The sequence below is a fragment of the Saccostrea echinata genome, unplaced genomic scaffold (assembly GCF_033153115.1).
Source record: "Saccostrea echinata isolate AGI-Se365-2 ecotype Australia unplaced genomic scaffold, CSIRO_AGI_Sech_v1 ptg000054l, whole genome shotgun sequence".
Classification (NCBI taxonomy): Eukaryota; Metazoa; Mollusca; class Bivalvia; order Ostreida; family Ostreidae; genus Saccostrea; species Saccostrea echinata.
Window position 1 is genome coordinate 46,094,880 of NW_026889803.1, and position 24,555 is coordinate 46,119,434.

At 35.0% G+C, this 24,555-nt stretch overlaps 1 protein-coding gene and 1 pseudogene across 1 annotated transcript in view; one reads left to right on the plus strand and one right to left on the minus strand.

The window, feature by feature from the left end:
* LOC133204936 (von Willebrand factor D and EGF domain-containing protein-like) overlaps positions 1-23,301 on the minus strand; it is a 46,127-nt gene extending 22,826 nt beyond the window's left edge. Inside the window, exons 1-11 of the mRNA XM_061340677.1 lie at positions 23,113-23,301; positions 22,879-23,037; positions 12,162-12,209; positions 9,919-10,163; positions 9,711-9,797; positions 9,241-9,615; positions 8,832-8,981; positions 8,507-8,713; positions 7,630-7,835; positions 7,424-7,492; positions 7,024-7,297 (exon numbers count right to left, since the gene is read on the minus strand). Of these exons, the coding sequence (XP_061196661.1) occupies positions 7,024-7,297; positions 7,424-7,492; positions 7,630-7,835; positions 8,507-8,713; positions 8,832-8,981; positions 9,241-9,615; positions 9,711-9,797; positions 9,919-10,158 (1,608 nt within the window). The 5' untranslated portion in view covers positions 10,159-10,163; positions 12,162-12,209; positions 22,879-23,037; positions 23,113-23,301. The remainder of the gene's footprint in view (positions 1-7,023; positions 7,298-7,423; positions 7,493-7,629; positions 7,836-8,506; positions 8,714-8,831; positions 8,982-9,240; positions 9,616-9,710; positions 9,798-9,918; positions 10,164-12,161; positions 12,210-22,878; positions 23,038-23,112) is intronic.
* LOC133172020 (uncharacterized) lies at positions 381-1,630 on the plus strand (annotated as a pseudogene).
* Positions 23,302-24,555: the final 1,254 nt, after the last annotated feature.

The following is a 24,555-nucleotide window of genomic DNA, read 5'->3' on the forward strand; positions in this document are numbered from 1 at the left end:
CAACAGCAAACCAGATCCCAGATCCTATTCCATCCGCATTTCACAGTCTGATGTCCAAGGGGAAGTTTCTCGACTATTGATTGCACCCAATTCTTACAACACTGCAGTAACCTACAAAACAGGGCTCATAGCATTCCACAAGTTTAGAAATATGTCAGATGAAAACATTATCTGGCCTCCTCCTGTAGAGCAGATAGTCAACTTTATTGCTTACCTATCACTCAATGGCTATGCACAGTCTACAGCTAGGGCCTATGTAGGGGCTATTGGCTATAAGTGCAAGATAAAAGGATTTGAAGACTCAACTAACAGGTTCATTGTTTCCAAAGTGTTGGAGGGTTTCAGGCATCTCAATTCTAGGGTTGATACTAGATTGCCAATTACAGAAAAAAATTGGCTAAATTAATAGGGGCATTGGGCAGTGTGTGTTCAAGTTTTTATGAAGCTAAATTATTCACAGCAGCATATACATTAGCATTTTTCGCCTTTCTGAGAGTGGGAGAATTAGCTATATCTAAGGGCAACAACTCTCAAACCATTTTGGGCATTGGTGATGTGTACATACAAAATAATCAACTGTCATTGTGTATAAGGTGCTCTAAAACTGATCAATTGGGAAAGGGGGTAAAAGTTGTGATAAATAATCATGGTTCAATTATTTGCCCAGTGCAGGCAATGGCTAAGTTTTTGGAAGTAAGGCCAAACTTTCCGGGACCCTTATTTTGTCATTTTGGAGGAAAGCCACTTACAAGATATCAATTTTCAGCAGTTTTAGATAAAGTCATTGTAGCTATTGGACTAGAAAGCAAGCATTACAAGTCTCATTCTTTCAGGATAGGGACTGCAACAACGGCAGCAGACAAGGGTTTTTCAAATGAAGAAATTAAAATAGCTGGAAGATGGAAATCAACTGCCTTCCAGACTTATATAAGATCTCCACTTAGCCGAACATCTCCTTTAACATAATAAGTAGCTCATTTAATCTAACTGGCATGCATTTGTTAATTAATATTACAGGGTTCCCAAAGCCAGGCAGAATTACAGTTTGGATTGTTGGCTCATCGATTATAAAAAGGGCATCCATGGCAGCAAGATTAAGACCGGGGGGATGGAGCCTTGGGCTAAACCAAAGAGGGGTAGATATGTGGTGGCAAGGGTATGGGGGGTTAAAATTTATTGACCTAGTTCAGAAGGTTAGGTACTTAGCAACATTAGAGGATCCTCCAAGATATTTAATCATTCACTGTGGGGCCAATGATTTGGGTCAAATGAAACTGTCAAGATTACTCTATAGAATTAAGTGGGACATCCAGTTACTTTCAAGAATCTTCACCAACACGACTCTCGTTTGGTCTTTTCTCCTCCCCCGCATTTCATGGAGACACGCAAGTAACATTAGAGCAATGGAGCAGGCAAGGGATAGGCTAAACAGGTGGGCAGCAAAACAGGTATTTCAAAATGGGGGGAAAATTATCACGCATTCCCAATTTATAGGTAAACCTGTACAGTTGTATCATTCAGATGGAACACACTTGTCAAAGTTGGGGAATGACATTTTCCTCAACAACATTCAGAGGCCCTGGAGTATTTTGCCAGTGGGGGTAAAAGTAAAGAATTTCCTTGTAAATAATTAACTAAGTAATTTAGTCCATAAAGTAGGTATTCCTTTTTGGCAGAGGCACAGTGGTCATCTTGAAGGTTCCTACCCTCACCAGGTGGCGGTGGGCAACCTGATTGTATGTCTGCAAATGCACACTTTCATCAGGTGCCCATGTGGTCATATCGTCACCTTCAAGTTGGTTGTAGAAATATGATGTTGACTGTTGTTACGTTGATTTAATAATTTTTTCATATAGACAGTTTAAAGTAAAGAGTTGTATACTAAATGATATGTTGATTTGTCGGTAGCATGATTGTGATCAACCCAGCATGCTACTTGCCTTTTCGGACGACACATAAAATGTTGTTGTAGAGGGTGAGCCCTGTTGTCTGGCGACCCCAAACTTGATGTTGTAAATAAGTTTATTTGACCACTGTGGCCAATATCTGCCATACAATAAACAATAAATGTGTTTTTAATTCTAAAAATCCATAGGTAATGTTACAAATACAAGCATAGGACTTGTGTACTGTATTATGGGTGTCTGGGTAGGATAAGTCATTACTGTCTTTGATAATTGAGGACCTTTAATGTTGACCGATAGTCTAGTTAAATAAACTGCGGCTAATATTAAAAAACACGTATCAGACCACATTTGAATATATGTCATTTTCTTGATTTGCTGTTTTTTTTTATTAATTATCTATAAAATCTTAAGAAAATTACATTGATTTTCATAGAAGTTTTATAAAACTCTCCTTTTCTATATGAAAAGCACAACGTTTTATCAGATTTATCGAATTTTTTTTCATATTGGCATACAAACGGCGATATTTTAACAGCAACAAATCAACAGGTTGAAGTCCATCAGTGTTTTGTCAACGACAACGTATCACAAAATATTTTTTAGCTTATCTACTTGATGCAACTATCATACGTATCTCGACAAAAGTTAAATCTATTGACCAGTGCTGCACCAATCGCATCATCTCGGGTCTTTCCGTCGAAGATAGGAAAAACAACCTCGAATGTATTAACATCTCCAGATTTTAAAAATTTATACAGGATGGAGTCGCTTCCTATTTATTAAAGCATTGGAAAGACAGAGTTAGAAGTCACTCGTGTAGTATATTTTAGGTAATATCTTTACATTCAATAAAGTTGAGCTCCAAACTCTACAGACAAGAGGTCTCCTTACATTTATTTCAAAGTTTATGAAAAGGGAAGTTGTCATGAACGCCTACGTAACATATTCCGCTCGTCGGAAAGGCCCGAGAAGTTTCGATTGGTGCTGCACATGACATCCATACCAAAAATCTTGGTCAAGGTCAACTTGTAGTCAAAACTAATGATATAATACCCACTCTATGATATAATGCTGTTTTAGTGGATCACTTTGCATCATTAATCAACAACCATTTTCACTATTAATAATACAACTTAGGTCATATATGAATAACCATGACAGTCACTGATGATATTCCCTTGGTGATAAAAATGAGACTACAAACATCAAAAATGGATGTAGTCATCCACAAATGATTAAAATACCAATTCCTATTATCAAAATTTAAAGATATATGTCAGCTAGTGAGTGGAATTCATCAGGATCACACATACATGTATGTCTTCTTCCTTTAGTTCTGCATTTCATATATAAAAAACCACTTTCACGTCTTAAATATTTTATCACAAAAATAATCAAAACTTGACAAGAGGGTAAACCAACGATTCCTAAATAAAGTTCGATCACTTTGTCATAAATATTCGCAACAGTGCGATCTTCACGCTTCAGAGTTATCAAAATTAATGTCTTATTTCAAAATAAAGACTAATTATTATCTTTAAAATGCAGAGAGATATCAGTGCGTTCTCGTTTCTTTTGGTAGACATTAGAAGGTGGTGGTAAGGACGATATGGGCTGATTGTAATCAGTGTCCCTCACCCACAGAGTCCCAGTGTCATTTCTTGGTATCTTTTTCAAATCGTCGTCCATTTGTATACCTATGACAGACAGGGCCCGACCTTCTGGAAACCTGGAATACACAAAAATAAATATGTGGATAAAAGATGCATAAAACAAGTAAAATATTTTTTCAAAACAAAATCACCTGCGCACTTAAAGAGAAATTTATATATGGAATATCAGTTAAATTGCAAGCTCTTTGAAATTCATAATCTTAATATCTTCACAACATTACAGTATACAGTCAAAGTAAGCCAAAAATTGTCTCAATTTAATTGCACTTATCAACACTACCTGGTAATTTTCTGAAAATAATTTCATCACGACTAACCTTTTCTTTTTGATGAAAACAATGACAATTACAATTACAGCTACTGCTACGGTAGCAAAACCTGTAGCACCAGCGATGGCAGGGATGTTGACGTCAGGACCTACAATATAGTCAAGTATGTAGCTGAACATTATAGTAATCTTTTATGTAATTTCTTTAAGTAATGCAAGTTGTACAGATCTGATGTATAAACTTTCGTTGTCGTGTGTTTTTGTCAGTTTGTCTGTCCTGTCGGTAAGAGCATACCCCCCCCCCCTTTAAAAAGACATAAACGGTTCACAAAATTGAAAAAAATGCAAAGATTTGAGTAGGATAAACTAAGACGCACATTCTAGCTAATGTACCATAAATAAGAATGTAAAGCTAATTCTATCATACCTGATTTGGAGGAGGATCCAGGCTCGCTTATCTGAAATATATTTTACTCTCAACTACAAATTAAATATATTTAGAATTAATCTAAAACACATGTATTCAAATACATGTAATTTTAAATCCTTGTTTGCTAAAATATCAAAAATAAATGAGACTTAAATTTCACTTTCTTTCCCATACCACTTTCTGGCATATTAGAGTCTTCATGTCACACGAGTATCTCTGACTGTCATACACCAATAAAGTCACATGATCACTGAATGTTATACCATCATAACTAAGTGAGATATTCCATCCATGTACATCATCCATTACTGAGCGACGTCGACGTCGTGAAGACTCGGAAACGGTAGGCAACGTCACAGTGATCAGGTTGAAGTGACGGAAAGTTGCATTTGTGGTAACAGAGTAAAAATCAGAGGACTCCATTTCTCCTATCTTAGAAATATTTTTTTCTAGTTTAAATTGTATTATTAACCATTGTAAATAAGAAATAAATATATAGAGTAAGAATTAAATATCCTACCTCAAAATGAAACAATTTTGCGATGACATTTTCAGAGTAAAATTTGCCAACAATATTTGTTTTTTGACATGATCGTTGTCTTGTGTCGCAAATTCCATTGGATGGCAAAGAAAAGACGGTAGGTGGCACTGACACACGCACAGAACAATCACTTCCAATGAATCCATCATGACAGAAACACATGGCTTTTTAAAATATAAATAATACAAAATTCAAAAATCAGCTATAGAGCAATGTAAAGACAATGATTCTATCGAGTCCAAGCACGACTTTTATTTTCGGCGGATACCTTGATATAGAATAAAAGGGGTATGGTTATTTATATTTTAAACGTTAAACTAAATTATGTTGCATTTACAATTTATTGAATAGACTTTAAATAAACTAAGGGTAATAAATTAAGGCCCTTAATGTACCATCTTTGCATTCTCCATTTCCAGAACAGTTGGCGGGGCATAGTTGAGCTGTGATCAGTTGGATGATTGCCACTTCAGAGGAAGAGTTAGAGGTGGAGTTTGTATAAAACACTTCCCGTTTCTTGGCCTCTGTGAGACACGCCCCTTTCAGTGTGTCCAGCGTATCCTCTACCCATGTTGTATTACCAGACATCTGAAATCATTTTCAGCTTTCTTCAAGTATCTTATGATACTATGACCATATTTTGTACGATTTGTAATTTGAAATCATTCTGTAAAAACTCACATAGAATATAAATATTTGTTTACTGATGCAACAAACTGAGTTGTCTCGAAGATATATGTATATGGAAAAGGGCATGCTATGCAGTCGGTAATTTTGAAAATTAGTTATGTCAAATATACGTTACCAGAAATGAAAGAGAACAAAAGAATAAAAACCTTGATATCCTCCACACAACTGTCTATATAGGACTCTGAAGAGATGTTGACAAGTACATTACATGTCTCCACAGCGGTGTCAAAAGTGAACGCGTCTTTACAGTACTTCATGGCTGATGAGGCGTTCCATCCATTGATCCAGTTACTTACCTATTTTACATATATCTATCTATCTATCTATCTATCTATCTATATATATATATATATATATATATATATATATATATATATATATATATATATATATATATATATATATATATATATATATATAATTTATTCCAAGCTGAATTGACTGATTGGCTCAAACTTGATCACATGATCAAGTATATAACAACATAACGACTTGTGTTACTATTCAAAGATTCTTAAACGCATATCGACTTGATGTTTCTAAAATTTGAAACAATCTTCTGTAAACAACAAAATTGTTGACTTCACAATAGCTAATAAAGTGTATGACTTGAAGTTTCTGGAAAAAAGAATATATACTATACTTCAACTCCTATTTATAACTGTGATGTTCTGTAATCATTGGTAAGATGTAACAATGCCTTGAATCTACTTTATATTAAAACATATTAGACATGTTTTTCATAAATCGATACAAAACAATAAACAAATGTAGCTTTTTAAATGAGTAAATTCCCTAAGTTACTATATCAGAAGAAAGGAATCACAATCATATCTAACAGCTTAATTTTAAATGTTTCCATTATTTTCAAATTTTGTCTTTGTGAATCTCTTAAAAAATAATATAACAAATGTAGCCCTTTCATTCGGTCAATCCATAGATATATCGACTTCACAGAAAAGCATATCGACATCGCACTTCATGCTCGGTTGATATGCTTTTCTGTGAAGTCGATATTTCAATGGATCGACCTCATGAAAGTGCTATATTTGTAAAATATACAAGGAAAAAAAAAAGGCATGACTGATTTTAAACTTTTTTAGGTGTACAATAATAAAAGATAACAGATATAGGTTAAAGTTCAATATTCGCAACATATTTTTATGGACAGATGATACAAACTTTTTTCAAAAATTTTGAAAATAACAACTGAAGTCATAGTTGAATAAGTAAAATGAATAAGTTTAATCGTATAGAATTTAATTTTCCTTCAAAGTTTCAAAACAAAGGGATATAAAGTGACAAAATCTGCAGATTAATAAGGATGGTTGCAGAAAAGTAGAACTTTAAATACCATAGGAAGTTTACCATTTCTTACTAATTTAGAAATTTATTTACATCATTTACAAAATAGGTCAAAAATATATACCTATCCAGACTTCCTTTTTTTGTTTGCATCATCTGTCCTTAAATAAGTTTATATGTTTAGTAACATATTTATAATCATGACATACATTGAAAACAGCTGTTTCATCGAAGTCGCTGGTATAGGTAAGCACAGTAGAATCCCCAACATCATCCGATTCAACTGAACGCTTTCGTCTACGTGAGGTAGTGCCACAGGAAGAGGTATCCATCACCATGGAAACCTGACTTCCACACACAGAACTAGGTGTTGTCTGGTTACAGTGGGCCTGACTCTGAGACTCAAAGTCTGGATTGTAAGGATCCAGTGGCTCATCGGACGGGCACGTGCAATAATTCTCTTTGTTGCTCTGAGATGAATAGCTGTGGTACATGTAGAAATTGGTATCATGATTTGCAAAATTATAATCAAAATAATCTGAACATTAAAAAGATAATAAAATGAAGGATGGAACGTATCTTGATTCATAAACTTAAATATTAACTTACGAAAAGGACTGTCGTAAAATTTTGGGATTTTCTACAAACAAACTTTTACCAGGAGAGTCCCTTGGTATTCTGCAGAAAAAAGAAAATAGTTATATATTTATATATACTAAGATATAAAGATAGTTTACATGTCATCATGTTGATAAACTATTGGTGAAATTTAAAAAAAAGAAATAGATTAACTTTCATGTAACTGAATTACAAACCTCCACGATTCTGCAAAGGAATTTATATCTGTAGGAATTTGTCCATTTCTAGGAATAAAGTCATCTGTGGCATTACCATTAACAAGTCCACACAAACCCTCCGTTTCCCCCAAATCTGAAATAGAGGCTCTGATCCGAATACTACCCATCCAATTACTCCACCGGGAAATTGTGAATGACACTTCCGTACCGCTAGGAAGTGTAACCTATAATCAAACCATGTAATTTAATCATTTTCGCGAACTAATAGGTAAGAAGTCATGCATCTTCGCTAGCCAATGGTTTTCGGTCCGCTCTGCTCCCCATAAGGGGAACAGAGCGGACCGAAAACCCTTGGCTAGCGAAGATGGAAATCATGAAGAAAAGAAAAAAGAAATTGATTGGAGACAAGAAAAAAAGTTTTAAAAACTTGCTTCTCGTAATAAAAATTCAAAATTGCTGGAAGGTGTTCCAGTATTTAAAAAAAATTAAAATAATAATAATAATAATAAAAAAATAATAATAAAACTGTCTAAAGTCATATTTGACTAACCCCCGACAGAAACAAATGATGAGAAAGATGATGAAAACGACATCGATATCAAGATGATGAAAACGACATCATCGAGTTGGTTTAAACCAATTGTATACAAAATGAAAGATAAAATGTACATCTACATGTATATATAAAAATTTGGACGTAATCTTTTTATGATTTTTTGTTTAAATTTAATTTGGACATTTTATTCTTATTTAGTGAGTTAATGGTGTGTAAATCACACATACGTAGACATATTTCACTTTGAAAAACGAAGCTTGTATAATACAATGTAAGAGAAAATCTAAAGAAACAAAGTATACATTTTGTGGGAGGAACATTATGTAATCCATTAATTACCTTGTAATAAGGCCAATATTTTAGAATACGTAGATCGTCATCATTGCAAATTTCGGTTTTTTCCTCTGGAATTGATAAAGTTCTGGTCAGTGTTGTAGAGACTTGTGCACATGTGCGAACAGAAAAGAGGCTCCCGCCACTTCTAATAGCGATACCGCAGTTACACGTAGCGCGCCTCAAGATACAGGTGGAATACAAAGCGTGCACCTTAAATAATAATAAACAGAATATATTTACAGAATTTTCATGCATTTCGTTAAATTGCTAATAGAGGCAAAATGATAGACAATGATAGAGTTGTTTTCTTTAATGTGAATTTACATACGGTGTAGGGCAAAATCTTGTGTCTGTACAACAAGAACTCCCCGGCCCGTTGGTTGGAGAAGCGCATTCCGTCAAATGTTCTTTGATGGGGATCCGTGTAAGAAGCACAGTACTTACCAGATACCAATACGTCTTTGTCTTTTACAATAAACTTAAGAATAAAATGTAACATAATGTATTTCTTGAAAATAAAAGACATTTTCACAGCTAAGGAAATTATCCTTATAGACATGACTAAAAGAAAATTGAGGAACTTGCTGAAACCCAATGCATAAAACGGTACTCAAAGGAAAGTATAAAGTAACAGTGGATTCTCACGGCGGGGAAAAATGAAAATTGTAATGTGTACTTTTGAAGATAAAAAAAAAAGAAAAAAGAATAAAAAAAACCAAATGTTGAATTAAACCTACTATAATGTCTGGAATCTTTACTCCGTTCCATATTCCAGTGGAATCCATTGGATTTCTGGTAGAAGCAATCCTCAAGGTAGATTTTCTCTCCCTGAAATTGACCATTCCGTCAATATAACCAGTGACACTGATAGATGCCGTTTTGTCTTTATAACCAAATGTAACTCCACAAGGGTTATCCTTGAAGGCCACTCCATTACTAGTAAGACCATTCACACACTTTCCCTCCCCAGGGGTCCAGATGTAGAATTGGAAATTACAGTGGGAGGCTTTCATTGCGTCACTCAGAGTAGATGGACAACTGAATGGCACTGTAGCCTCCAGACTTATCTGAATTGTCTCCCCCTCAAACACAAAATACTGGAGCTGACTTGACTGTAAAATTGAATATTTTTGTTTAATAAAATAAGTATTGTTTTTGCAAACCATAGTGAATAATTACAATGAAAAGAACATTACTGTTACTGTACTTTAATGCCTGCAAAATATGGGTAACTTTCAGTAAAATCTCCCTGGACCACAGACGTTGAACTGTTAGCTTTAACAGCACAAGATACCTACAAAGAGGAAATGATTCAAGACATTCAGCAGCAGATTTCTTTCTACTTTTTACCAGTACTGGAGCAGCACATGGCGACACACTTGGAAGCTAAACGTGACATTTCTAATTATTTGTACCTGAAAACTCAGAGTGAAGTTGTTCACCCAGTGCTTTGTCCGTAGGGCTGTATCATTGATGTTACTGTAACTGATTCCTGTGAATTTGGCGTTATCGAGGAGCGTTCCGTCGATATACCACTGGACGTCGTACACAACGTTTCCAGGAATTTGTTGGAATAGACATTTAAAGACCGCCTCCATTGTTTTCTTATCGTCTGTTTCCTCGTGAAAACTCCCCACCTCGGGACACACATTCATAATGTCTTCGTTTTCAATGAAAATACAATACGCAAGTGAGTTAACGCTAGATATAGACGTTTCTATGCAAATGAGCTAAAATAAGCATAAGATGTATATGTTTTATACAGAGAAAGTTTAAATTTATTTTCTCATACATACTTAGTACCCACAACATTCTTTGTAAAAATCATGCAAATAGGTACGTAGGTGATATATTAGGATTCTCAGAATTTGATGATTTTCCACACATAGTTTTCTTTTGCCCTATGAACCATGTATGCAAAAAGAAAAATGTTTTGATTCACGGTTACCATGGAAACATGGGGAAAGAAATTTCCCTAGCAACCAGTCAATTTTCAGCTTCGATGCACCAAAAAAATCTCTTATATTTCAGGCTCAAATTAAATGTAAATACTAAAAGAATTTCTTTTTCATTGCTGTTATTCTCAAGATAGTGATCTTAACAGTTTTCACAATCAAAAATTTAGAAATAAGATTTAAATATATATCTGTGATAGATGCGGGAATATATGCACGTTTTTCCTTTTTTGCTGACTCAGCATTTTCTTGATTTTTGGAATTATTCAATGCCTAATTACTCCAGTGATGGACCTCATACAGACATCCTATGTATATAACATAAAAGCAGAGGATTTTGTCTTTTAGAATTTGAATTCAGAAGCGTATAATTTTTAAATATTCCCATCCGTTGCCTAGCAACAAAAATGGATGTTTTGATGAATTAAAAAAAAAAAGAAAAATGTAAAATGGTCATAAATCACACAACTTGTTATCTTTGAATACTCAAAACAAATTTTACAATGAATTAAAATTTTTGAGACCTCTCCGCAAACTATGGAATTATGTCATGTTATGACGTCATTGCTCTTCACCACTTGCGCGTCCGCGCAAGGGAATGTCCTATTTGATTGATTGTATGTAGTTTTACGTCCCATTCAAGAGTTTTTCACTCATATAGAGACGTCACCATATACCGGTGAAAATTTTGACCTTTACTCGGCACTCAGGGCCATTGAGCAATGGAATCTTTATCGTGCCAACGTCTGCCGTGACACGGGGCCTCGGTTTTTAAGGTCTTATCCGAAGGACCCTCAACTTTCACTTCAAAGTGCCGAACGCATGGCGAAGGAACAGTTGCTACCCATTTTTTATCGACCTAGGTCAGTCGCGGCCGAGATTCGAACTCAGGACCTCCCGATCACGGAGAGAGCGCTCTACCGACTGAGCTACCGTGAACGGTTATCCTATTTGATTTTAAATAAATAATGTAATAATAAGTAGAAAATTCTAAAAATTTATAAAATTTTTGCATAAATCCTATGCACTTTCTCATTTGATAATAAAAAATTGAGGAAACCTATACCGGACTATAAATTTTTACACTGTTTCCGCTGAAAACTGTATGAATAGTAACTAACAATTGCACTGTCGACATTTGTGCAGCAATATCATAAATCCTTGGAATATCTTGCTTTTATTTATACCTTGTTTTTGTAAAACAAAATAAGGTATGCTCTTGCGCCGAAGCTATTTTGTTGATGTTCCTTATCAACTTGTGTAGTAGAGAACGATGACGTCATAATATGATGTCATAATGTGAACTGGCTATCACATGTGGATACTAAGTTTGTATTAGAAAACCAGTTTTCACTTTTTCTGTACGACAAGAATAGCCTTTATGCGTTTTAATTAGTAAATTTGCATAGAAACGTCTATACTTAGCCTTAACTCACTTGCGTACTTAAGTAGTCAGAATAATTTTGAGATAATGTGGAGTATGTTTTCGAAAGAGACCATTGACTGTGAAAATGAGGATTAAACAAATGAAAAAGAAAATTAAAAAAAATGAAAAAGAAAATAAAAAAAAACATAAATGATTTAGGAAATAAGAAATAATGTTTTTGATTGAATAAACAGAGGTTTTGAGTTTTCTGATTCGTGATAATGTAACATGATATGTGTGATTATACGTAAACAGTGATCCGTAATACAGAACTCACCTGCGGCTTCAGAGTCTTCTGATTTCTTGCATGACCCCTGATACGGAGCTATTCAAATAAATGAAATTGTTATACTTTAATATTTATATATATATATATATAGAGAGAGAGAGAGAGAGAGAGAGAGAGAGAGAACATTAAAAATGACCAACGACACGAACAATAGAAGTTGTCAAATTTTCGGGACGCCTTGTCCCTTCCTCAGGGCAAAGAAAAAAAGTTAAGAAGTCATAAAAACAAAGGAAATAGAAAAAAAGAAACGGCTAGCACTACTACTCAACTACCAAACACTATTTATTTACAATGTTACATGTTTAATTTGAAGTTTATAATCAGTTGTAAAGAAAGAAATCCGGACCGCTTTGAAATACGTCCGGTTTCTCGGGTGTACTCTGGTGAAGTGCGATTTGACATAATTAAACGAATTAATAATCGCTAATTAACTACGGCCAAGCAGTAAATCGTACACTGTCTTATTCTCTCAAAATAGCGTAACTTTACATGATAAAAAGAAACCAAAGAAAGATAATTTAGATGTATTATACATGTCATTTGGATATGTTTTAGGACTGTTTATCGGATAAAAGAAATCCTATGCACTTTACTCATTACAAGGAGGTGTTCTAGACGACTGATGTCACTCTGTCTTTCTTGGGATATTCACAAGTTAGGACAATTTGAGAGTGATATCATGTCCTTAGAATCATCCCTCACTGATAGCATGTCCCAAGCTAACCTTGATGAAGCCCATAATATTATTGCCACCTACAATATGGCCCTAACCAAAGATCTCAACAAGACTCAAAAGAGGAAATTTCTCCGAGACAGTGTTCCACAGACCAGAAACAACCGGTCAGAGGTCAGAGTTAACCAATCATGTAAACCCCACTATAGATGCTTCAAGCGCAAAAAGACAATCACGGGGGACGGACCCTTACAAACTCCTGACATCTGTCAAGTGCTCAATAAATCTAGTGTTCCTCTCTCCGAATTGGAGACCTCACTTCTTTCTAAGGGGCTGAATTTCTGTCCCTCGCCACATGAGGTCGACGAAAACAAGTCAGAGAGGACCCGAGCATTCTTTCGGAGACGTCGCCTGAAGGAGCACTTCTGTAGAAATGACTCCGATGATGATTCATATGACTCTTCCCAGCCACAATTGCACGACCTAGAGAAACATAAACTCTATCGGCCAAAAGCAACTGGGAACCTGCATCAGGCAAATGTGGAGCCCTTGAGTCGTGCATTGACGCCGTTGAGTCAGACATTGAGAAACTCCTTTCCATGCCAGACAAGACCCCCGACAATTTAAGTAAGGAAGAGATATTCGCCTTACAATCATTAAAGAATCGGGATGACATCGTGATCAAGAAAGCAGACAAAGGCTCTACAGTAGTAGTACTTGACAAAGAGACGTATATAGCGGAGGTCCATAGACAACTTTCAGACGAACGTTTCTATAAAAAAAACTTGACTCTGAGCCTACTAAAGAATTCTCCACCGCTATCACCAAAACTCTCGATAAAATGTTTGAAAATAACGAGATTGGTATAAATGTCTATGAGACACTCAATCCTATTGACTGTAGACCAGAACAATTTTACCTGCTTCCTAAGATACATAAAGAAGGCATGCCAGGTCGCCCTATAGTTAGTGCAATCAGACACCCCACGGAGAAAATTTCTGAATACATTGATTTGCATCTCCGTCCACATGCAGAAAATTTGCCATCCCATCTCAAGGACACCACAGACTATATCAACAAGACGCCCTCGACTGGTCTTCCAGATCATACCCTTCTCGTGACTATGGACGTTACATTTTTGTACACCAACATTTCGCACGATGAGGGTATCGAGGCCTGTAGAGAAGTCTGATACAGTAGGTCAATACAAACTCCTTCCACTGAGTCCCTTACCAAGCTCCTTGAACATGTTCTCAAATGTAACAATTTCATGTTTAATGGAGAACATTACCTGCAGGTTAATGGCACTGCTATGGGTACGAGAATGGCCCCATCTTATGCCAATATTTTCATGGGCAGGCTTGAACGCAACTTGTTACTTCAAGCACCATTTAGGCCCCTTAGCTGGTTGAGTTTCATTGACGATATAGAGATGAAGTGGGTATAATGCCGCGAGGGCCTCGAAGCATTCATTTCGTTTGCCAACACCTTCCATCAGTCTATCAAATTTACTGTAGACGTATCTAATTCCAAAAACATATTCTTAAATACTACATCTACCCTGATTGATGGCGAAATCGAGATTAGTCTCCACACGAAACCCACCGGTTCCTACCTATATCTCATGCCGACTAGCTGTCATCCCCCACACACATTCAAGGGTGTGCCTAAGGGTCTGCCTACCAGAATTTGTCGCATCTGTTCATCCCCTGCCTTATATCAGGATCAGAGCAGTCTCCTAAAGTCCCATTTATGCAATAGAGGCTACAAAGCCCACAATGTACAAACTGCTATTGATGAGATGGCAGGACACGACAGACAAAACCTGTTACTCTACAAGGAGAAAGAAAATAACAGCAGGGTCCCTCTGGTAACCACATACCATCCCATCCTTAGGAACCTCAGCGGTATTTATAAAAAGAACCTGCCGAATCTCCACTCTAACAAAAGAACCTCCAATGGCTGCCTACAGGCGCCTGAGGAACTTAAAGGACATGGTAGTTAGAACCAGACTGGACAATCCATTACCTAACGGAGGCTTTAGAGCTTGATCTGACAGAAGATGTCTTCTCTGTAAGCACAGCTCTGACACAGACAGCTTTAAAAGCTCCGTTACAGGCCGCAGCTACAGAATTCTAGGGAATTTGTCTTGTCAAACAGAAAACTGCATATATCTCATCAGTGTAAAGTTTGTTCCAAACAGTACGTTGGGGAAACGGGAGATCTCCACAGGAGAATCAATAATCACTGTTCGACCATTAAGACCAAGAAACTCAATGAACCCGTTGGGGAACATTTTAACCTTGAAGGTCACAAATGGGAGGACATGACACTTGTGGTTATTGACCATAATCCAAATTGGACCGATGCTCAGAGAAAAAGCAAGAAAAAGTTCTGGATGCACAGACTGAAGTCATTCCGCCCTAATTGTATCAACAAACTAAATGATTTCACCAGGATGAACGTGAACTAGACCCAATTCCTGATTGTAACAAATTTATTCTCTCTATATAGTGTTAACTTTACCGTTAATTCGTGTTACCAACTCTGGAACAACCCACACACAGATTTTTTGCTTACATTTTTTGTTTATTATTTCTTTTATCCGATAAACAGTCCTAAAACATTTCCAAATGACATGTATAATACATCTAAATTATCTTTCTTTGGTTTCTTTTTATCATGTAAAGTTACGCTACTTTGAGAGAATAAGGCAGTGTACGATTTACTGCTTGGCCGTAGTTAATTAGCGATAATTCATTCGTTCAATTATGTCAAATCGCATTTCACCAGGGTGCACCCGAGAGACCGGACGTATTTCATAGCGGTCCGGATTTCTTTCTTTACAACTGATTATAAACTTCAAATTAAAAATGTAACATTGTAAATAAATAGTTTTTGGTAGTTTAGTAGTAGTGCTAGCCGTTTCTTTTTTTCTATTTCCTTTGTTTTTATGACTTCTTAACTTTTTTCTTTGTCCTGAGGAAGGGACAGGGCGTCCCGAAAATTTGACAATTTCTATTGTTCGTGTCGCTGGTCATTTTTAGTACTTTATATAAATTTCAATCCTTGACCTTGTATCTATATACTAGTAGATCCGACACTTAGGATATACAGTGTTGTTGGTTTTTGTCTATCTATCTATCTATCTATCTATCTATCTATCTATCTATCTATCTATCTATCTATCTATCTATCTACATGTATATATATGCGTGTGTGTGTGTATGTGTGTGTGTGTCATTGTATGCATAATTGATGGAACAAGCCTTGCAGATGGCTTACTAAGTGTTGTTTATGGACTGATTAACGGCAATGGGTTTTTTTTATAAGAAATAAAGGAAATAATATTCAGTGGATGTAAATATTTAAAAATTGACCTGGTCCCGAGAACATGAAGGAAGTTTTAGACTTAAGTCAGAATTGTACACTGAGAATTTTATTATTAATTCTAAATATGGATTGCAAAAGTATAACCGAACATCATCTGACTTTTGTAAAAATTATCTGTCAAAATTTCAAGGTCTGGTTCGTATTGTAACAAGAAAAGAAAACTCAATGCCATTGAGTCATTGTATAAGGGCTCAAAATGGACATTTCACTGGTTTATATTTTAAGTCTTAATTTCAAATCTTATATGCCATGTCACACGGATCCATATTCTTATAGTGCAGTGACAAGGCTAGAAAAAGACGCTTATTTTACGAGTTTAATGCACCGACAACCCTACGGCTGAAAGTTATATTTTATAAAAGAGACATCCCTTCTCATGCATTTTCGCCCGATCGTAGAGTTTTCTTGAGTCAAACTTTTTTTTAATTGCGAATAAAAGTGAAAAGGGGGTGGGGTAGTATATTTTGTCTGCCGATATTATTCTTCACAAGTTAACATTTGAATTACATAAAAAAGTAAATCTTTGTACCTGATAGGATACTTATAGCTATCTAAGTTAATATTGTCAAATTAAATATGAATATTATTGTTTGTTTTGTTTGTTTTTTAAGAAATTGTGTGTTTCAATTAAATACATTCCACGTAGTTACATAAAGTAATAAATTACGAACATTTAGCTAAATATTTTAAAGATAATTATTCAAATTATGTTTTACGATCAAATTAGACCTAAGGATATTTTTTTATTCTCCTTGATCTGAAATTTTAAACGTTTTCTGTAACCGGAAACGAATTATAGAATCCAGGCGCGTAGCCAGAATGGAAAAGAAGTGTACTCAGAGAACGGCAGGGCGTCTGGGGCAGCCTTGAACCCCCCCCCTCCAGTGGGGTCCAGGACGAAACCCTGTGGGGGCCCAGGGGCGAAGCCCCCGGAAGCTTCTGAGTTTTACCATATATTTCATTCATTTTCTTGCAAAATAAAAATTATGCCATTTCGCCTTTTAGAAAATTAAAGACATAGTAATATTGTTTTTACACAAAGTTTATACTTCCATGGAAATTTATTGTACGTGCAGTTGAGACTAAATATTTTACCGATATTTTGGTATCATATACTCTTTATTAACGTTCAACAACAAGTATAATAAATGTTAGTTATTAACAAAGAATACCGTATTTTAATCATATACGAGTAGATCATAGCATTCAACGAAATGTTTGAATTATGATTTCTCAAAGATCTTTAAAAAAAATATCCGTGTATTATAGAACAATTACATATTAATCAATGATTCATTTGAATTTGTCAATGATTTAATAAAAAAATTCATATTTGATTATACAGACATGATAATATTAAATTTGTTTCGAAACAGTATGACACAAAACAATTTGAAATACAAAAAATTGTTGGATAGTACTGAGATTTTTTTCAGAATAACCTTCCGTCTCTCTCTCTCTCTCTCTTTCTCTCTCTCTCTCGCTCTTCCAATTTTTAAAATTTTTTTATTCATTTATTTATTCATCTTATTTTATTTTTTGAAAATGATGTGTACGCACTTGCGTATTTGCGTATAGGCAGCTACGCGCCTGGAATCCCAGCACAACCTGTGATAATGGCTCCGATTGATTACCGATCAATATTAAATTGTCTTCTTCTCTTAATCAAAAAGGCTAAAAAGTTTCATTGTATTCACCTTAAAGTTTTAAAAAGACCAAATTCAAATCTAAATAAGCACTCAATTTCCGGAGAAAATATGCAAGTTTTGACAAACTTTCAATTTTTCTCCTTAAGACGCCAAATGAAGTCTGAATTTCAATCAATAAGCATTTGAATGTAATTATTCTGTTTTATTTTTCAATTAAAGAAGACGTAAAGGCCAAGCATGCTACTTTCATTTCATGTTTCTATTTGAACAGTGATTAGAGATTGCTTTCTGCATCGTAAGCAATGCAAATGCGATGTTAAGTTGTATGAAATAGAAAGAGAAGAACTATATAAAGTGCTATTGAAACATTCACAAAAAATGTAGGTAATATTTGAGTATATCATTGGAAAGACTATATTTCATTAAGATCATGCATCACATACTTTACTTACTCTTGAAAAGAGGGGGGGGGGGGGTACACAAGTGATTGGAGTATTGACCATCAGTATATCCGGCACACTCGGGGTGGACATCCCTTATTCGCAATTCCTCTTGCAAATTTATGGTATTTAATATAGAATCTTTAATACAAACTGCCTAATAATAAGCACCTGTTATTTTATGTTTCCATCGGAATCGGGGTTTCCCAATATCCATCTTTTATTCTGAATCCTATACAACTGAATAAAATTTTATTAGATTTTCACATATTTAATCTTTCTTTTAAACCGTTGTGTTGTGCACGTTTAATTTTACGTCTTGATCAGAAAGATATTTGGGATTTCTTATATCAAAACATGGATTTTGCCATTATTCTTGTCAAATGGGGTATCCATTTTGTTAACGCAGTTCCTTCTTAAACTCTGAATGAATATCGATGGTATTTTTAAAGAATCACCGACCGGACGAAAACTCCTTTTGGAGCGGGAGTATCGTTTTGTGAGCTCAATCAAGTTTCTATTCTGCTTTTCAAATGAAACATATCCTTGTAGAGTGACGTAATTGTGAACAAGATAGAGAAATTACAGCTCTAACAAATGCATATCGTCAATAAAATAAAAATGCTTTCTTTGTCCCGTTTCATAGAATGTCTACAATATCGCCGATACAATTCCAAAATCTTTCTGCTCTTAAATCCTCACATACGAGTACATAACAGGCAGAATTTACGAATTAACGCTTATTCGAAATCTCATCAGTTTATATTAATCTTTCGAAACATAGACAAGAATCAATATTTTTTTTTTTTGGCAATTTGTATGAGGGAGACGAAAAATATCAAGAGTTTTAGCACTCGGTTGGCTCTTGTATTGTGACCACAGGTGTGACCTCTAAAAGTACCCTATATGTCCAAAGGCCTTATGCAGCGAGCATACACCTGTATATTTCGAAGTATAAGGACCCTTGATAAAACTGCTTTCATATTCATAAAGTTGTTTAACGAATCTATAATTATAAACAAAACAAAAAACGTTAATTATTATGCTTTATTAACGTGTATGACGTCATATAGATGATTAATATGCTTCAGGAACAGAAAATGTCTTTTTAGAGTTCAATATATTCAAAACTTGATGTTTAATGTTTAAATAAAAATATTACTACAAAGCAACAAAACTCAAAATTTAGTCATATTTCGTACTTTAGGGGTTGAGGTGAAAGGGGGGGGGGGTATTGTCCTTTATGATTTCCTAATTACTGTTTATACTTGCACCTGTCTTAATATTGTCTGATTGTACAATATCATTACGGTTCGAATTTTCCTTCTTTTATATAATATTCATATTTTCACTGTAAGAATCAATTTTCCATACAAATTTCTTGCAAAATCTGGGAAAATTTACGAATTCCTTAAGCTTTTTAGATATGTTCATTATTATGGTCAGATTTCAATCAGTGATCTTTAACCTCCTATTATTTTAAATTTTGACCATAGATTTTTCTACGACCGGTGTAAAGACGAATAATGCCCCCCATAGAATAATGACCGGGGGGTCATATTTCAACGACAAAAAATGACCCCCCAGCCGTAGAAAAAATTATTTTTTTTGTAGAAAAAGAGACCTAAGGGTAATTTTTTTATGTGTGCGTCCTATAAAAAATTGACCCCCGTTGAAAAATGACCCCCTTTCCAACAGAGTGCATGATACAAAATTTATAACGGGTGATTGATGCCAAGGTTTGAACCTCAATGTTTGATATTCTTCTTTATGCCCTTTTTGACCAACACTGGACGAACGCGCAATTAAAATGGAATTACATTTACCTGCATATTTCTATCTTTTAAGCCTTTTCAGCACATATTGAAAATCGTAAAATGGCTACTATTGGTTATAACTGTTAACGCAATTTCCCTTTATGACTGTCTTCCATTTGTTTCATATTTAGATATTTGACAGATTATAGACATTCATAGCTAAATAACAGACAAGCGGGATGTTTTGGCTTTTCATTGGTAAACATGTCTCCCAAAGTAATCAGCATGCTTTGAGTAGGATCAACTTTTTAAAAAAAAATGAATGGAAAAAAAGAATGAAATAAGTTTTCAGAAATAAATACGGAAAGTTATGCAATGTAATACATATGTATATTTTGAATGACATAAAAAGTCGTGCAAATGAGGTAGAATGTATCGAAATAATTGACGTAATAACTCGTGTGAACGACATACTGGGGATATATATATTTTTTAATGAAAAAATGGTGAGGATAACGAAGAGTGGTGATTTTATAATGTCCACAAGCAGTACAATTCTGTTAACAAGGCATAAAAAAGGACCCCCGAAAATGGGATCAGGTGCCTAGAAAGAGTAAGCATTTCCTGTTGTCCCGTCACACCCGCCTTGAGCGCTATGAATAAGTCAGGTAAACGGGACATTCCGATGTCGAATTTAGTATAAAAACAAGGGCCAAACAATTGACCCAATTATAGGTTACATGTATATTTGTTGACAGGGTCATTGATACGACCATTGAATCTACGAAATGCTGTTGGTTGTTGAAACCCCTGTATCATCAACTTACATGTGTCTGTCAGTAGCCTGCCTCGATTTAAAAATTAATCGTGCTCTTGGGTATCGAAAAAGTTGGTAGACGTAAACATTACATGCAAATGATTGCAGAATATTACTTCATAAATAAGGAAAATTGACAATAGAAAAGGTTGAAGTCATCCCGTTTGTCAGACAATTTAGTTGTTAGTTGGTCTTTATCGTCTATAGTCAGTAGAACGTCCAAATATGAAGCAGACGTGACAAACATAAGAAGGACATAAAATTTCTCCATGTCTGAAATATATACAATCTTATAATGTGTCTTCAATTTTATTTATAAACAGTGGTCTACTCTATGGGAATTTCTTTTCAAGTATATAGAAGTAATACGTACAGGAGAATCCCAGTAAAATGTACATTCAAGTCTGTTACAATGTAACATGATCGCCTGAGAATATGATACATACATGTAAGAGGAATATTTTTTGATCCACTTCAAAACTGATACATTTGTCAAATCAATATGGAAACATTTTCAATACAGTGTATATTGAAATAGATTAATGTTTTCAATTTATAATTAAAGACAGACTTTTTTATTGACCTTCAAGGTGAATACATGTATAAGGATTTATTTTTCCTACATTGAACTAAAAATAGATTGAAAACAATTCTGAATAGTTATTTCACCTGCATCTGAATTCTACTCAAGTGAACATAATATTCAGGCACAAAGAATCGGAGGGATTGTTACCCCTTTTCTGAATGTAAATTTTAGCAATTTCTAATTTGAAAATGTTCATTGAAAGTCTTATACCCACCCCTTCTTTCTTATACAGTATAGTTAGAAAACCTCTCCTACTTGAGTGAACAAGATGAACATAACATTCAGGCACATAGAATCAGGGACGGGGTGTCCACCCCCTTCCATTTCCATGAACGTATTTTTTTTTTCCGCTTGAAAATAGTCATTGCAAGTCTGGTTGTCCTACCCCTAACTTTTGGATACAGTAGAGTAAAAGAAAATCCCACTTACATCAATAAACTTTTTGAGGGGTTCATCAAAGATATTTTTAACTAAAAGTACTTTTTGCCTCTTATAATGCGCCATTCTGCCTGACATTTATTTTTTTAAAAAACATTTTTACATTTATTTTATTTTTACATTGCACCAAAACTAGATTTCAAATGCAAAATTAATACTGGTTATGCTTATGTTAACTCCTATTCTTTCACTGTGTTTGGTTAGGACTTGAGCAAATGTAAACAAGAAACTTGACATGTCTGCTTAATCAGTTTGTATCAATTTATTCGTTGAATCATATAATAAAACAATTATTGCTGTTTTTTCTGTCAGGACGATCAGTGATTTTCCACCATCGAAAAACAATGCTCTCCTCGCCCTTTGGACTCGATAAATCTTTAAGTCCACTAGATTCTGAATCATTGAATTGACGTTAAAAACAGCAATGATTGTATAATGTAATGAGATCAATATATCATCGATTTATTTGCAATGAAGCTCAAGTGAGCATTTTGGCCAACAGGTCTCTTGATTTATTATTTTTATTTTGCCCCCTAAAAGTTTCAACTTTAATCCGCTTTAATTCACAAGGGGTCATTATTCTACGGGGGTCATTTTTCTTCACGTGGGGTATGCAGGTTTTTAGGGTGATGACACTCTTTCTATGGGCAAAAGGGTCATTTTTCGACGTTGAATAATGACCGGGGGTCATTTTTCGCCGTTGAATAATGACCGGGGGTCATTATTCGACGTCGAAAAATGACTCCCGGTCATTATTCTATGGGGGTCATTATTCGTCTTTACACCGGACGAAAATAATTGCTTAATAATATACCTTTCCAAAAAAGTACAAATTAGCCGTAGGGTAGGGTGGTGCATTGATTTCAAAATTTTGATGGTCTTGTCACTCCACTATTAGTCTTTATTTCAAAATCTCACATGCAGGTACTTCAAGTTGAAAAATTCATCTTACCTACACATACCGTTTCACCACTGATCGAGGAATAGAAATAAGACAATGAATCCAAGAACAACACGAAAAACCCGTCACATTTCCTGACTCTTAAGTACCATCCTCCATAACATTGAGAAGCCACTCTCAGCAATTTTGTTCCATTTGCCTGTAGTGTGTCTAAAAAGCAAAGTAAAAATAAACTTATTATTTCAAACAAGATGACTATTTATTTTAATTTTAAAATCAACTTACCGTTTAGAAACCATGCACATGTAGATGCACAAATACATTTGTCCGACAGTACAAGTGGTCGTCCATCCGCAAGCTGAAATCGAGTCCAAATATCCGACGTATTGAAGATTACATGTGGCAAAACACAGGACACATCTTGATCGACTACTGCCACAGACGTATTGTCTGACGTACAGGGTTCAGAGTCGTTTAGGTAACCTTAAATTTCACAAACATACAGGAAGTCAAAGTTCAAATTCGTTAATCAGCATCTCTTGCAGGGGTATATAAAAATTTGTCTATCATTATCAATTTTCAAACAAGAAGTGTTTATAAAACACTGATGCCCCCGTATGTCAATTAATGGCGAAGGTTAAAGTTTCTCAAATGCAAATAAAACTTCAAGGTTAAGAGATCAAATATTTTGGTACCCAAAGGAAGATCTTGTCACAAGGAATACACATGTGAAATATGAAAGCCCTTGCAGCATGGTCAAGGTTAAAGGTTTTCAAATCTAGGTGAAACTCAATGCCCAAGGTCATGAGATAAAAGAAAGGTCTTGTCACAAGTAATACCGGTACTTCTGTGAAATATGAAAGCCCTAGCACAAAACATTCAAAAGTTTTGACCAAAGTTTGTCTTTATATGTAGGTCAAATATATTTGTACCCAAGCAAAGGTCTTATCAAGGCCCGTAGAACGCCCGGGGGTGGTGGGTGGCAGACCCTATAATTATACTAGTTACTTTAAAATGGAAAGTTTCAGTTAGATGCTGGTTGCCCCCCCCCCCCTCCCCACTTTTTGCAATTGAAAAAAATGTATCAAAAGGTTAGAGACCCCCCCCCCCCCCACTCCAAATAGGATTTTTGAATTTAGGTAGTTTACTTTTTGTTTGCTTGTCAAGGAATACACAAGTGAAGTATAAAAGCACTATCAACAACCGTTCAGAAGTTATGGACAAGGTTAAATTTTGGTCAAATTTTGCGAAATTTAAGTGGGTCAAACTCCAAAGTCAAATATGCTGGTACACAACGAAAGGTGTTTTCACACAGAATACACGTTAAACATGATAGCCCTAGCTCTATCAGATCAAAAGTTATGGGGAAGGTTAAAGTTTTTGCGGGCAAACAGACAGACAGACATACGGGCAGAGCAAAAACTATATTCCCCCGAATGTTCGACTGCGAGGGTATAAGAAGAAAACATACAGAGTTTCGATTTTTTCCCTCGGTGATAAATTATTTACTTTAAAATGTTCAAAGTATCTAGTTTGACAGATCTTTAGGGTTTTTTGAAAGTTAAAAAAGCATCACTTTTCAAACCCGATTATTGATAAAAACAACGTACGTATACATTGGTCCGTTTCTTGAGAATGAAAATTATGAAAAAGATGTCTGAACTCGAAAGATATATTATTCTAGGTATGAAAATATTTAATCATCAAGCTTACCATTAGATCCGCGCA